This window comes from Anser cygnoides, chromosome 2, assembly GCF_040182565.1.
Source record: "Anser cygnoides isolate HZ-2024a breed goose chromosome 2, Taihu_goose_T2T_genome, whole genome shotgun sequence".
NCBI classification, from domain to species: Eukaryota; Metazoa; Chordata; class Aves; order Anseriformes; family Anatidae; genus Anser; species Anser cygnoides.
Genome location: NC_089874.1, coordinates 95,430,026 through 95,445,731, shown reverse-complemented (window position 1 = coordinate 95,445,731; position 15,706 = coordinate 95,430,026). Strand labels below are relative to the sequence as shown.

The 15,706-nt window shown below is 41.1% G+C and overlaps 1 protein-coding gene across 1 annotated transcript in view; it reads left to right on the top strand.

Annotated features, from left to right (window-relative positions):
* Nucleotides 1–1,246: 1,246 nt before the first annotated feature.
* CLPTM1L (CLPTM1 like) overlaps nucleotides 1,247–15,706 on the top strand; it is a 30,220-nt gene continuing 15,760 nt past the window's right edge. The window contains exons 1-7 of the mRNA XM_048046012.2: nucleotides 1,247–1,515; nucleotides 1,727–1,827; nucleotides 3,626–3,815; nucleotides 5,091–5,233; nucleotides 7,127–7,205; nucleotides 12,471–12,588; nucleotides 15,091–15,185. Of these exons, the coding sequence (XP_047901969.1) occupies nucleotides 1,339–1,515; nucleotides 1,727–1,827; nucleotides 3,626–3,815; nucleotides 5,091–5,233; nucleotides 7,127–7,205; nucleotides 12,471–12,588; nucleotides 15,091–15,185 (903 nt within the window). The 5' untranslated portion in view covers nucleotides 1,247–1,338. The remainder of the gene's footprint in view (nucleotides 1,516–1,726; nucleotides 1,828–3,625; nucleotides 3,816–5,090; nucleotides 5,234–7,126; nucleotides 7,206–12,470; nucleotides 12,589–15,090; nucleotides 15,186–15,706) is intronic.

The window sequence follows — 15,706 nt, the reverse complement described above, 5'->3', positions numbered from 1 at the left end:
TGACACTGCAGTTACTACACATGTGAGAAATGCATAACAGAAGGTGGGGAAAAAATGTATAATTAGGTCCAGTGGATATAAGCTTGAACTAAACCTATGGATGTTTTTGAGAATGAGGGAAAGGTGAAGTTTACCAATGACACATTCTTAATGACGTGAAGAGTTCAAGTGAAGACTTGTTAATGCTTTTCTTAAAATTAGTCACTAATTTCAATTTATGGTGTGCATGCAGGTTTTGAGTAATGTTCTCGGGGTTAGTCATGCAGTATGCATGAAGAAACAGACAGTGTGGAGGGCAGTAAACACATTGTCAACCTGTTCAAAGGAAAAAAGATCAAACACTTTGATAATCACTTGTCCAAAACAAAATTTATTTTTTCAGTGACAACCTAATAGACATACACATTTAGTTATGAAGAAATGCTTTAAAACCTGAACCATTTTTGCTTGAATGTATTTTTATTTCATTTTCCCTCACACCCTTTTTGCTTCAATATATTTCTTTCCTTTTGCTCCAATATGCAAATAACGCATTTGTTTTATTCTTGTGGGAGTGCATTACATTAATAATACTTTGGTTTTATACTTGTGGGTGTAGATTATATTAATAGTGCTTTGTTTTTTATACTTGTGGGTGTAGATTATATTAATAGTGCTTTGGTTTTATACTTGTAGGAGTAGATTATATTAATAATGCTTTGTTTTTTATACTTGTGGGTGTAGATTACACTATAAAAGGTTAAGGAAAAGAAGGCAAGCAGGGCAGCACTGCTCCAACTATCTGCTGGGGTATCTCCACTGTTTTCTTTAAGGTCTCTGTATTTCACAGAATCATCTAGGTTGGAAGAGACCTCCAAGATCACCTAGTCCAACCTCTGACCTAACACTAACAAGTCCTCCACTAAACCATATCACTAAGTTCAACATCTAAACGTCTCTTAAAGACCTCCAGGGACGGTGACTCAACCACTTCCCTGGGCAGCCCGTTCCAATGCCTAACAACCCTTTCCATAAAGAAGTTCTTCCTTTCAGCTAAAGCTTACAGAAGCTTAAGGAAACCCTGAAGAAAACAGAGAGGCTTGGGGTTGGTGTTTTGTTTTGTTTATTTGTTTGTTTTTATAAAACTATCATCGCCCGAGTAGTGGGCCCCGGCAGGCCGCAGCGCCGCGCCGGTTGCTAGGCAGGGGCGCCCCGCCCCTTCCGCCTCCGCCCTTCCCGGAAGTGACGGGCGGGCAGCGGCTTCCTTCCTTCCTTCCCCGGCGGCGGGGGGATGCGCGGGCGGCGGCGGCGGCGGCGGGGCGGTTGCGGTTGTTGCCGGGGGGGTGGCGGCCGGGCAACATGCTGAGCCGCAGCTCGCTGAGCGGGCTGGCGGTGGGGCTGTTCGCCCTCTACGTGGCGCACACGGGCTGGGTCATGTACGGCATCGTCTACACGCGGCCCTGCCCGGCCGCGGGGGCCGCCGCCGCCCACCCCGCCTGCGTCTGGCCCTACCTGGCGCGGCGGCCCAAGCTGCAGGTGGGAGAGCGGGGGGCGGCCGGTAACGGGGGGGGGGGGGGGGGGGGGGGGGCGAGGAGGAGGCACCGGGGCGTTTTCCCCGTTTATTGAGCCCACCGGTGCCCTGCCCAGCTTGTGGAGCTGGGTCGCGAAGCCCTGCCCTCACCTCGGTGATGTGCCAGCGTTGCGTTTCCGTGCCCTGATTTCCCGGTCGTCTTCTCCTTCATTCCAGCTAAGCGTCTACACTACCACACGGTCGAACATCGGAGCTGAGAGCAACGTAGACCTGGTTTTGAACGTGGAGGATTTTGATGTCGAGTCTAAATTCGAAAGGTAAGTGGCAGTGCTGATAGTTTTTTGGTTAGTTCTGGAGCGTGTAGCCAAAATAATAGCCATTCACATCAAGTACATAAATTGATAGTCACATAGATAGAAATACGCATGAAGTAAGTAGGTATACTCTTGGTGACAGTATCGTTGAAGGAGCTGAGTTGTCTTTGCATTCTTTGGTTCCGGGTTGAAGCTATTGCTGCACGCTCTGTGGGCCATTCAGTTTGTACTTGTTTTCCATATTCTCAGTGCCAAGGCAGGAAAGCTGTCAGTTGGACTTCAGCTTTGGAGCCAAGGACAAAGCGCTACGGTAGATAAAAACTAGTTGTTTGTTTGTTTGTTTTCTTAATGGAAGATTCCTAGAATATTTCGTGTATCACAGATCAGTATAGTACCTGCATTGACAGAAACGGTGTACTATGTTCTAAGAGCAGCCTCTTAGACAAACTTCTCTTACGTTGAATGATCGTCTCTTAGTGGCAAGAAAGAAATCTATGCTGAACAAAGATGTGCTAAGAAATACGTTTCTCGCACGTATATCTTACAGGCCTTGAATGCTGTCATCTGTTGTCTACTGTAACTTTCAGATCCCACCCTAAACACTTGTATTACAAGCTGTGCTAGATTACTTTAGCGTTGGTTGGTTTAAATCAACATACTGTTTTAAATCATACAAACAAATACTTTACAGAAGCATGCTTTGCTTGTGATAGTAAAAGTGGCTTTCCCTTGTGAAGATGTAAGTCAACACGTCTGGAAAATCTTTAAGACCTTTCTCTAATAACGTGCAGCCAGAATAGCTGTGGCTTCAGACCCTGAATAGAACCTGGAAGTTGTAGATCCCGTGTTCTCTCTTCTTGTATCGTAACAACGTGCTTTGGTATAACTGTTTCAGTGCCGACAATAGTAAAAGTAAACCTTTTTCTGGTGGTTTACTGTTTCAAGATTTTCTGAAGGGATGGTGGTGCTAAGATCATGCCCTTAGATGAATTTCTGAATATAACACTGCACTCTTTAATTATAAAGAGACACACATGATGGTTAGAACAACTTCTGTATTAGCTGCTTCATTTTTTTTGTTGTTTAAAGTTGTTATCTCATATCTGAGGTCAGAGGTTCACCCTGGCTCTTTCACATTCTGCATGTTTCATAATTAAAGAACATGAACTTCTGCAGTGCAGGTCACGGTAAACTTGATCTCTGGCAGACATGAAAATAGAACTGTTTTACTGACGGTCTGCTGGGCCAGTGAGAGTATCCAGACAAAATCAACCTGATCAAATTAACGGGGTGCTTCCCTGGCAGGCACAAGGGGAGTGACTTTGTGGTTGGAGGCTCTGTAGAGTTGTGAGCTTGGCATGCCGTAGCTGAGAAGATCGTCCTTAATGCAAAGTGCTTGGCATAACTGAATTTCCTTCTAATTTTTTTATCATGTATATGCTCTGTCGACATAGTGCGTGGAAGGTTATTTTCTACAAGTTCTGTCATAATTTGGCAGTATGACCTGTTGGCTGGGTTACAAAACTGATAACTTGGTCCTGTGTTATTTAGGATAATAAAGGATGAATTGGACAAAGATGAAAGTGTCTTAAGATAGCAGTAAAACTTTGGTAATGCAAATATTACGTTACATACCAGAGTACATAAATTGAGCCACCTGGTCATGGCTCAGTAGGGCACATTAGCCCCAGCATGTTCTTGCTTGCTTTCAGAACATCTTAACATCTTCAGCGATCCTCATATGTAACAGCTTGGTATTCCAACATATGTCACCTCGTAACGTACTTATTTTGTGTTTTAGGACAGTGAACGTCTCTGTACCAAAGAAGACTCGAAATAACGGCACGTTATATGCATATATATTTCTTCATCATGCTGGCGTTTTGCCTTGGCACGATGGTAAGCAGGTGCATATAGTAAGCCCTCTGACCACATACATGGTCCCTAAACCAGAAGAGATTAATTTGCTCACGGGAGAATCAACCACACAGGTACGTGGGTTTTCCATCTGTAGAAAAACTGGGGAAAAAATACATATAGTTTTACTGAAGAACCAAACTGTTTCTGATCCTCAAGTTAATACAAGTTTTATAGACACTTGTGGTTTTAGCAGCTGCAGCGCTTGCATCTTTAGAGTAATAATGATATTTAAAAAGTGGGGGGAGGGCGCAACCAAAACACCTCTTTTTGCTTGATTATCAGCTGGTACACTAATAGTAGACCTTTCAGCACAGCAAATGTGGAGCCCTCTATAATAGTGTCTGCTATTAAAACATTTCCCTAGTTAACATTAATTTCTTCAAGGATTCACTCCTTGTGGGAGAAATACTGTATTGTTCTGTAACAGAATGATGCTGCTTTCTATAATGAGTTAGATTCATGTGAAATAATTTACTTTGCTTTTGTAAAATAGAGATACTAACTCACATCAGTGAGTGACCAAAGCGTAGATTGCTTCTTTTTCTGTCGGATGTTCCTACTTTCCAGTTCAATTCAAGAGAATATGATAGTAGTATCCTTTGACAAATGCTGTAATAACTCACCGGAGGAAAAAATGCGGTGTTATTTAACGAAACGCAATGGTTCTTGTATCTCACTTTCAAGGGGAGTTAGAGAATTTCACCTTGCTCTTCTTTGGAATCTGAAATACACTTGTAGCTATCAGTGCTATTTCTAAATGTTGTTATAATAAAGTTGAAAACGAGTTGAAGCTAGAGTCCAGCATTAAAAGGTGATAGCAGGTGGTGGTCATCCAAGGAAAAGCGAGTAGGATGCCTTGGGGGGTAAGCATCTACTGAAAGCTACGGAAACTGTTTCAGCACTGCTTTCCACAGCATTTGGAGGCTCAGAAATTCAAAGCAAATGGTCAGATCTTTTTACTCCCCCAGATTAATACAGTCAATCATCCTTTTGACTGTTTTGAAGTAATATCTGAATACTCCACTGTTCTTACTTTCAAGTGACTGTTTTCAGAGCGTGCAGATGCATAAGGAATTAAAATAAATAAACTGAATATTCATTCTTGATGAACGGCACTTTGAATGGGCAATGAATTGTTCAGTATCAAATTACGGTTGGCATTTACAATATGTTCTGCTGTATTTGAGCAAAATACTTGGTCTAGTCTAAATTAAGGTAAAGTATTTCTTAATGAATGTCTGTTTTGTGATACAGCTAATGACTCAGTAGTTTCTATGAGTTAGAGTATTATCCTGTTCAAAATTCTGTATTGTTTAGCAGTATGTGTGTTTGTTGTATTTTTAAAGCAAATTGAAGCAGAAAAGCAGACCAGCGCTTTAGATGAACCCATCTCTCACTGGAGGTCAAGGTTGACCTTAAATGTCATGGTGGAAGATTTTGTGTTTGATGGATCATCCCTCCCAGCTGATGTTCACCGTTACATGAAGATGTAAGTTGATGACTTAATTTTGCTAGATTATAAGCTTAATTGGCTTTCCTACAAAAATCTTGCCTGTCCTCCTTTAGTATTTTATTTTTATATCGGAGCTTAGGAGACAAAAATAGGCACTCTTTAATGCCTGCATTTCAGTAATGACAGTTAGTAAGGTATTATGTGCTAGAACGCCTTGTTGGAAATGTCTTGCTATGGGCAGTTCAGAGTTTAAAATACCTTTTTGTATGGGAGTTACCAGGGTAACACAAAGCAGAACTGCAAAGACACAAGTAAAATGCTACAGCAGGTTTCACACCTTCTTGTTCTCAAATCATACTTCTGGCCTTTAAAGCAATTATTGTTCCTTGACCTTTGCAGTTAACCTTCACATCCAGTTGTGTCCAAACAGCAAGTGCTTAAGTGGCACGGCTGATCTCCCATCCCATCTTTTTCCCCCCTGTATGACTGGCTTTATTTCCCTTTGACAATGCGTTGTCCTACATAATTTAGTTTTCTCAAGAAAAACATAAAAAGCGAGATTTTAGGCAGGCAGTAGCTTCTGTTCACAGCTTGCTTAAATTTCTTCCAGTGTTAACCATATAAATAGCGCTGTGTTGGCTGGTGCTGCCGTATGTTGATGCCTTTCTCTACAAGTATCCTGTTAAATCCAGAAGCAGTTGCTTAGTCAGCAGACTCTGGGGTTCTGGGATAGCTTCCCAAGCAGAATAGATAAACTTAGCAACTCCTGAGACAGACCCAAAACAGGAAGGGGTTGATGGATCTTTTCTGGTCATATCTAGATGCTCTTCAGTGCTGTTTTATCATCGCATTACGCAGAAAGTAGTTTGGATGTAAAATAGCCTGCTGCAATTCCACTAGCAGTAGCTTTGATTGTAATAGTTATCTAGAAATTGAACTCTCTTCAGTTGAAGAATCAAACTATTTCTGATCCTTAAGTTAATACTTCTCTGTATTACTGTTGCCCCTTGAGTATTTACTATGTAGTTACCGTACATAGAGACTTCTTCCTTTTGTGAACTACTAAAATTCAATTTCCAGACTTGAATAAGCTCAGTTGTGCTAGCTCCACAGACTCTTACTGAGTATAGTATAGTGTAGATAGCTGCCTCTCTAGTGAAGAGCTTTAAGAACTTGTCTCTTTCAGGGCCCTAGGCTAAATACTTTTCCAAAATACCAACAAAACAATTTTCCAGTGGTCGATTTTGTCAAGGCCTCAAAGGTTGTTATTACTGGTTTTGTGCAGGCTGATGAGGTGGTAGAGCAATCCAAACAAGTGTTTCTGTTCAGGAAAAGGCAGCGAATGTAGATGTTCCTTGTGCACTCTCATCAGTAGTATCTAGCCATCTTGTGTGCATAGCAGCCAGTGTTTACATGGTCCCATGCTAGGTAGAGCATGTGCTATTGCTGAGCTAGTAGGTGTCACTGGGGCTGGAGAGGAGGGGGGGAGATGGTGGAACGTTGTCATTGCAGGAGGAGAGGGATACTTGAGACAAAGGATACAAATATATGGTGGTAAACCTCATCGTGTTTCTCTTTGGCAAACTTTTAAATTTCCTCTACCCTTGTTCATGCAACAGCTTCAGCATCATCACGGCTAATTTCATTTGTCTTTCATTCTTTTTTGCTTATTCTTTCTACTGAAAAGTAAAAACAAACTGAAAAGAGAAATATAACACGCACACTTTTTATGCAGACATCTCTCAATGAGAGATTCCAGGCTAGCAGTTGCTTCTTTCATGCTGTGTGTTAAAGAATAATGTGCCTGAAAAGATGGTGGGAAATACCTACACGGGTAGATCTGAAAGTGCTGATTGAGTGCTAACTTGAATAAAAGTAGTTTTCTTTTTAGATCACTACAGTTATAAAATCCATGTTTAAACATCCTAGGGTTCAGTTGGGGAAGACAGTGCATTACCTTCCAATATTATTTATTGATCAGCTAAGCAACAGAGTGAAAGATTTGATGGTGAGTAATAGAAAACCTTTAATTACATTTAATAGTTTTAACAGTAATCTTCAATGTTGTTATAATTAAGATTTTCTTCATAGGTTGTTTAATGAAAAGCTATAAAGTCACGCAAGGACTATCAATGACTGTTGTTTAACTTAACGTGGTCAGTTGTGGCAACTGCAGAGTCTGAATCTGCATTTTGAAATATCTGCCAAACGCTCCCTTCTGTTCTGTCAAAGGATATTTGGATTCCATCGCTCCTGCCTTTTGGGTAGATATGAAGGAAATCTGCAGCAGCAGCTGTGGTGGGAGCAAGCACATGAGCAGTTTGACTCTTTAAACCGTTTGATGAAGTTGTGTTAGCGTTCCAGAACTACTCCTAGTATCTTCTAGGGAAATGAGCACACTGAATACAGCTGGTACTGCAGTAACATGGGGATAAGAGAATAGCCACTGACTTAGTTCAAACAGATTCACTTGTGGTTAAATTTTCCAGTGGTACCCTCTATCATATTAGAGTAACTTGAGCATACCTGCTGCCAATACACTAACAGTACATCTAACGAGTTTATGCACTCAGATCAGGACTTGAAAATGTCGTTGACAGAATCACAGAAGGATGAGGTTGTTAGGGATCTCTGGAGGTCTCTAGTCCAGCACACGAGCTCAGAGCTGGGGCACCAAGAGCAGGTTGCGCAAGACCTTGTCCATTTGGGGTTTGGATATATTCAAGGATGAATACTCCGCAACATCTCCGGGCAACCTGTTCTAGTGGTCATTCACCCCTGCAGTAAAAACAGGTGTTTTTTCATACATTTAAATTGAATTCTCTATTTAGCTTTTACCCAACTCTTCAGTTGGAGGATATCATGCAGTTTTGTTACTGCAAGTCATACATTGCAGCCCCCTGCATCTAAGCTATGTTCATCCAGCACCTTTTAGTTAAGCCCTGCATTTGTTTTTCAGTTACACCGACTAGAAATTAGGAATCAGTGACTGAGAACAAAAACCTTGAATGCTTAAGAATGTCTCAGAACTGTTAAATGAGCATATCTGGATTCAGCATCTTCTAGGTGGGAGCTTTGGTAGATGCAAACTTTCCATAGACCTTATAAATCGCCTTTCCAATTCATAAACTTCAGCTTAGACAAAGAATTTTCTTCCTGAATGCTGGGGAGAATATCCTTTAAGAACATTTCTACCCCATCCCAACCTTGTTTGGCAAAATAAACTCCTCCGCATTTCAGTTACAAATTTTTGTACCAGATAGTTCTGTCCAGTATTTCATTAGATACTCCTGTAATGTCTTTACAAGCAGTCACTGTCCTTTGTTTTGAGTTTCTTACCACAGCTCATTGTTAAGTTCAGTACATTCATATGAGTTTCCAACCGGTCATGTGCCCTGTTTACAAATAAACTCAACGTTCTCATGTGGCTAAGAGCATTCCCACAGCTGTCATGCATGTCATGGTCAATGCTATTGCAACTCGCAGTGATAAAGATCTTGAGAACGTGCTGCAAAGACTAATCTATCAAAACTAGCAAAATTTCCCTTCAGCGCTGGCTTATGTAACTTTTCAGTAGCGAGGCAAACTGCTCGCAAGCCCTACAGAAAGTCTGGTCTAATGTTATGTGTCCCATGAGTTAATGAGAGGGGTATTTGAAGAACAGGAAAGAATAAGGGAGGAAGGTAATACAGCTTGTGTGTGGAGTAAGGCCAGCAGTTGACTGTAAATAGGGTATGTGTGTTATCTGCTTGGTATGCCTGACCTCGTCATGGTGCTGAAGATGGATTTTCCCTCGTTCTGCTAAGTTGTGTAGGTTTTGAACTGACTATGATTTTCACCCAGCTGTAGGTCTTAGAAGTACTAGAATTTAGTACAGTATGATGACTGTGTTTCTCATGTTGACTACTACATAATGCAGTGAGTGAACAGTGGGCTGATGGGTCAGGCTCAGAAGGTTTTACTAACTGGGGTTACACCAGGCTGGCAGCCAGTCACTAGCGAGGTTCCTGAGGGATCCATTTTAGGGCCAGTTCTCTTCACTGTTTTTATAAACAACCTGGATGCAGGACTCAAATGTGTACTAAGGAAGATTGCAGGTGATACTAAATTAGGAGGAGCTGTTGATTCCCTTGAGGGTAGAGGGACCTTACAGAGAAATCTTGACAAACTAGAGGGCTGGGCAATCAGCAGCAGCATGAAATTTAACAGGAGCAAGTGCCAGTTTCTGCACCTGGGATGGAGCAGCCCTGGCTGTACGTACAGACTGGGGGACAAGAGGCTGGAGAGCAGCCCTGTGGAGAGGGTTCTGGGGTTCTGGTCAATGGCAAGTTGAACATGAGCCAGCAGTGTGCCATGGCAGCCCAAAGGGCCAGGTTTAGTCCTGGGGTGCCTCAGGCACAGCGCTGCCAGCCGGTCAGGGGAAGGGATTGTCCCGCTCTGCTCTGCACTGGTGCGGCCTCACATCGAGTTCTGTGGACCGTTTTGGGTGCCCCAATATATGAAGGACATGAAACTATTAGAGAGCATCCAAAGGAGGGGCTACAAAGGTGGTGAAGTGTCTAGAGGGGAGATGTATGGGGAGCAGCTGAGGTCCCTTGGTTTGCCCAGCCCAGAGCAGGCTGAGGGGAGGCCTCATGGCGGCCTGCAGCTCCCTCACGAGGGGAGCGGAGGGGCAGGCGCTGAGCTTTGCTCTATGGGGACAGCGACAGGACCCAAGGGAACGGCATGGAGCTGGGACACAGGGGAGGGAAGTGTGAGATCTGTAATCTTATAGACAAAATAGGTTTAATTAACAGTGTACATAGATGAAGGACTTGTGACCACGTGAGAGTCAAAGAAGGGAATTCTGGAAGACAAGAGGTGTGGAGGATGAGAGTCACCGTGGAGCCTGAGGCATAGATAAATAACGAGATAAGAGCAGACTGCTACAAGGCCCAGGGGAAAAGAAAAGTAACAGAGCAGTACCAGAACCAGGCACAGGATCAGGGGGTTGCGAAAAGGTACGTAACAGCCCAAGAGATACATCAAGGCAAAGATCAGCAGATGACAAGACAAAGGGACCAAAGGACTGTAAAGAGGGGTTGGAAGGTTTTTGAAGGAAAACATCTGGAAGGAAAGTGTATAAAAAGAATGTAGCCAGGTTGCAATAAAGACTCTTACTTCATCGCACTAAGAGTCCATGCAGATAGTCGCCGCAGGGAGGGTCAGGCTGGTTGTTAGGAAAAGGTTCTTCACCGAGAGGGTGGTCGGGCACTGGAACAGGCTCTCCAGGGACATGGTCCTGGCACTGAGCCTGCTGGAGTTCAAGACGCGTTTGAACGATGCCCTTAGATACATGGTTTACATAGTCCTGTGCAGAGCCAGCAGTTAGTCAGTGATCCTTGTGGATCCCTTCCTACTCAGGATATTCTGTGATGCTGTGTTCTTACGCATTCTCCCCAGTACTCTGGGTTTGGGGATTACACAGGATTCTGAAGTAGTAAAGGGAATGCATTAAAATTCATACTGCAGAACTTGTTTGCTCTGTTTACACACTGCTTTGTAGCACTGACAGAGTGCTAGAAGTAATATGTGATGTTCTGAGGCCTTACTCCAAGAACAGGTTGTATTGCAGAGGATTGAAAACTTCCTAGTTTTCAAAGGCTTAGCAAGCCTCACGCACCTCAACTAGGTTGAGGCAACACTTGTAGGCTTGTAATTGTTCCGTAAGAAAGAGTTCATTCTTCTGATCTTGACAAATTCATTTAATTTGCTTTTGGTGTTCAAGAATTTCTGTCTTGCGTGGCAATCTAGTTGTCTCCCTGCACAACTCCTATCTCCTTAGTACTGCATTGTGTGCACAGAATGTTACTTGCCTATGTATTTGCAAAATTTGTGTGTTCTGTCTGTCCTGAATAGATAAAATTTCTTTCCATTTTCTGCCAGACATGTTGATGTTAACTTTGATAGGCTGAGAAATTGGAATGAGAATGGAGGGATTACAGGCATCCTTTAAAAAGGAGAAGCCTGGAAGACCTGCATGTAGCTTTTGATAAAGAGCACTAGAATCTTGCTAGCACCTTCAACCTTCAGCTCTAACCTAGTTGTTTTCATTCTGTTTTTCTTTAGACTGTTTGGAGATGCCTGACAGTTTTCTTTCTGCTGGATTTATAAAACTCTCACAACTTCCATTTCTTTCCCTCACATACATTTGTGTTCTGCCCCTCCCCCCCCCTCCCATAGGGTCATGAGATTAAGAATCATTTGTACACACTGGAGGGAAGAGGGAATGGAATGGGAGAGTGAACAAAATCCCCAATTCACATCTGACTCTGATGTATGGGGAGGCTGAAAGCATTTTCAGTAACATTAGGATCAGAAGAAGCCCATTCATCTCTGATAAGCGTCAGCTAACTGATTACTGTAGAAACATACACAGTGTAGAGTAACAATTCTGAAATGGGAATTATGATTGAGTAGTAATTAGCATTTTGAACTGTTACCATTCAGAGTGCCTGCCTGTCTGTAGTCTTAAACTATCCTTGAAAGTTTAACACATACTGTGTGATCTTGTGCCTAAGTAGCTGTGGAGAGTTCTAACATCTCTAAGGACAATATTTTTTTCTTTTGTTTTAAAACTATTTCAGAGACAGTCAACAAAAGGAGCTGTGGCAATTTAAGACTTTTTTTTCAACTTAAGGAGTCCCCAGATAGTTCTCATTGTAATTAAAAGGTAGATGAGACAGGAGAATTAGGTTAAACTTACTTGTGACACTGTGTATGTCATGTTTTACACACAGGGCATCCTGCTTAGCTTTAGCTGTGGTGTTTTCAGCATTCTGAGCAGGCAGCAACATCTTGCTTCACCATCTTTTGTTTTTGTATGAACTGTTATAATCTTCACTTCTCTCAAAAACAGCCACAGATTAGTAAATTTAGTAAAGGTGTGACTGGGGCCTTCAGAATATGTTTTGCTTGTCTTGTCTTCTACCTTATCATAATCTTATCATATACATCCAGAGAAGAACTATCAGAATGGAAAACTACCTTAAGCACACTTTTCCCACTTTAGCTGAGACCAGCAGAGGGAGCTTAATGTACACAGTAACAGTGAGGTTGCTATAAGATCTTGAACAGAACAAACTGTTGATTTAGCACCTCTTGGAAAAAAAAACAAAAGCAAAGATTTCAAGACTTAAAGAGGTCAACTTCTTAAGTTGTGTGAAAGAATGAATGGAAATAATTGTTGCAAGGTTCTTCTATTAAAAATAAACTATTTCTTTTTGAAATTCAGGTTATAAATCGTTCCACAACGGAGCTACCTCTTACAGTGTCATATGACAAAATATCTCTTGGAAAACTCCGATTTTGGATCCACATGCAGGATGCCGTGTACTCCCTCCAACAGTTTGGTATGTTTTCATCTTTAATGAGTTTAGGTATCAAAAAAAGCACCTTTTTTTCTTGTACATATACAGGTGACATTTAATTGTGCCTGTTTTTTGGTTAGCTGGTGAAAATATTTAGTGCTACAAAACTTAAATTGCTTTACCTTAATAAGGTAAGGTTGGAAATAAAGTGTTGACGTGGTAGGAAACGAGTGCAGAAGTTAATTAACTTTTTGTTTAAGTATTAACTTTCGATTTTATTTGGATAGTACTACTGTGAAAGCATAACAGGTCAAAATAGAGGAGAATATTTCACCCACAGGTTTCCCCTATCATCCATGGAACAGAAAAGCTGTATCAGAGTTATATAAGCTTTATATTAGCTATATATAGCCTGTCACTCTGGCCATATACCTGTGGTGAAATACAGCCAGGCATAGCAAAGACTTTGGGCTCAAGCTGAGTGTAAGGAAAGAATCTTGGTTCCAATCATACTACTTCTGACACTTCAGAACTGGCTTTCCTCTCACTTTGGCTCAGGTCAAGTACCTCAGTTACAAATATATAGGATAATTCAGATAAACTGGAGGCTAAACTGTTAAATTCTATATTTGGCTTAAATGGAATGGCTTGGATTTGGATGGTGTTGGGGATTTTTTTAGATTTTTTAACAGGTGAATTGGTCGGACAATTTTTACTGCATTTTGATTTTATTTGGTTAGCTCAACTTTGATCATAACGGGCATCTGTGCTGAATTAAAATAAAAAAAAACTCCTAAAAAGAGATGAAGGAAAGACCTAGAGAGAGAGACTGTTTCAGCTTCCAGTTACTGGAGTAAGTGTACGCTTTCACTGTGCAGTTCTTACACTCTGTGTCAGTGATGGTGTAGCAAAGCTTTTACTGCCTTTAAATACCTGTTCCATTGATGCAGACCTTTAGGAGTCTAATCATCCTCCTTAAAAGTCTACATCTTATTTTCAAGGTCATTTTCGCTGATTTAGTTTTCTCTCACTAGACTCTGGTTGGCTTCTTTAGGCTAGGGTAAAGAACTGTATCAAAACTGAAAACTGAACTGGTGTTGATGTATGCAAATGGTAGGGCTCTTCCTAATCATCGCTTTTTAAGTTCTTTAGACAGCAACTTGAACTTTTTTTTTCAGGCTAAGAGATCTTGTAAGCTTCCATGCTGGATTAGCTTAGTGATTCTTAAATCCTTTGCAATTCATCTTTTTGTATATAATTCAGGTAGGTGTGGTATTTTGCTGGTTTCCCAGGTGATGTACATAGGGGTGTTGCTGCATCTGTACTACTCAATGTTCTTGTTCACCAAAGTTTAGTCATTTTAGTAAGAGTGAGGAGTTGGTTAATCATGATCTGAGTTAGTATTTTACGATGGATGACATTCATTGCATTGATTCCTGAAAAAAAAAGATAGATACACATAATATATATATACGTACACATGTTCTGATTCAGTCATATATATCATACACGTGTTCTGATTCAAAATCCAAAATTCCAAAAATAAATAAGCTGTGAGGACAGCTGATGTGACAAAATAAATTGGTGCTGAACTCAACAGTGTCATAACTCGAGCAAACTATTCAAATGTCAAAAAAGCATTACATTATGGTCTGAAAAAGAAACTTGGACAAACACAGCAACTGACTGGAGGGTATAATTGGAATAGAAGACCCTCATGGGATCAAAATGGATTTCAGGAACTTGACAATCTGATGCTGGCCGCAAGAGCTGTTCTGCGATCTATCTTAATGCTGACTGAAAGAGATCAAAAGCATACTGTATCATTTGGAAAACGCAGTCCTTCATACTGGCAACCATATTTATCACAGACAGCTCTAACTCTTTGAATTAGCGGTCGTCCAATAAGTAACAAGATGGCAACATTCCTCCTTTTTTGATGTGATAAGATGGTAAAGAATATGTACGCAGCTTACAGGTTGTGATTTCTGCAGGATGCTTTTCCTTTTACCATTTATCAAGGAGAAGCTGCCAAGTTAATTCAGTGAGGGCCAGCAAAAGAGCTGATGCCTAATCCATTCTCTGGGGTCTGTAATGCTGCATATATGGCCAAGTTTTTCACTGACCGTTGTTGTCTTCCACAGTGTACTCCTTTTTTCATTTTTCAGTCTTTATTGTGAAGCTCACTTTTCTTGCATAACTTCAGAGTTCAGAGTGAAAGTTGAGTAATCCTTATTCTTCTTACTTGGGCTAGAATGACCTCCCGTGTCTTGCCATTTGTGTCTCTGTTCAGCCTAGGTTGTATTTGTACAACGTGTTAAGAGAACACCAGTATGCTTGTAAATGATGGTTTTGTTTAAGGCTACCCAAATAACTAGCCAAAATATATGTAGATCGGGTTCTACCAGTAAAGCTGCCATCTTGTTCTGGATTTGTTTTCTTACCAAAACCACATGCAGGTTGAAATAAGATTCCTTTCATACTGGACCTAACAGCAATTAACTGTCAACTACTTCTTGTATAATTACTTGTTCTTTCTCTTAGGGTTTTCAGAAAAGGATGCAGATGAAGTAAAAGGAATTTTTGTTGATACTAACCTCTACTTTCTGGCTCTGACATTTTTCGTAGCAGCATTCCATGTAAGTGGAAAAACTTGGGATTTTAGATACTATAGCATATAAGAAAAAAAAGAGGGTGTTTGAACTTCAGCTCTGTCATTTATTGAGAACTGTTCTTAAGAGTTGTAATTTCAATAGAGCAATAGAAGAGGTGTCTGGTGCAAGTCGGCTGTTATTTCCAGTAATACAAAAATCTCGTAGAAGATAGGAATGTGAGATAACTAGGTATAAACTAACAGTCTTGACTGAAATATACAACATTTAAGTTTATTATAACATCTTTTAGTCAGAGTTCAACCGGAGACCTAAGAATTAATCACCTGTTAACAGTGGTTCAAGCTTTCTGCAGAGTTCTCACAAGATGTACCACTGCAGCTGCATAGACGCAGCACCAGTAGTAGGGTTTGAATCTCTAACTTCTAACCCCAGCAGAAATTTAGATCAGTCAAGCTAAATTACTTCACAAATTTACTGCTGTAAATCATGGAACTTGTGGTTATGGGCATGGTTGTTTCTTCTTGCTGTGTCCCTTGCCATGGGCA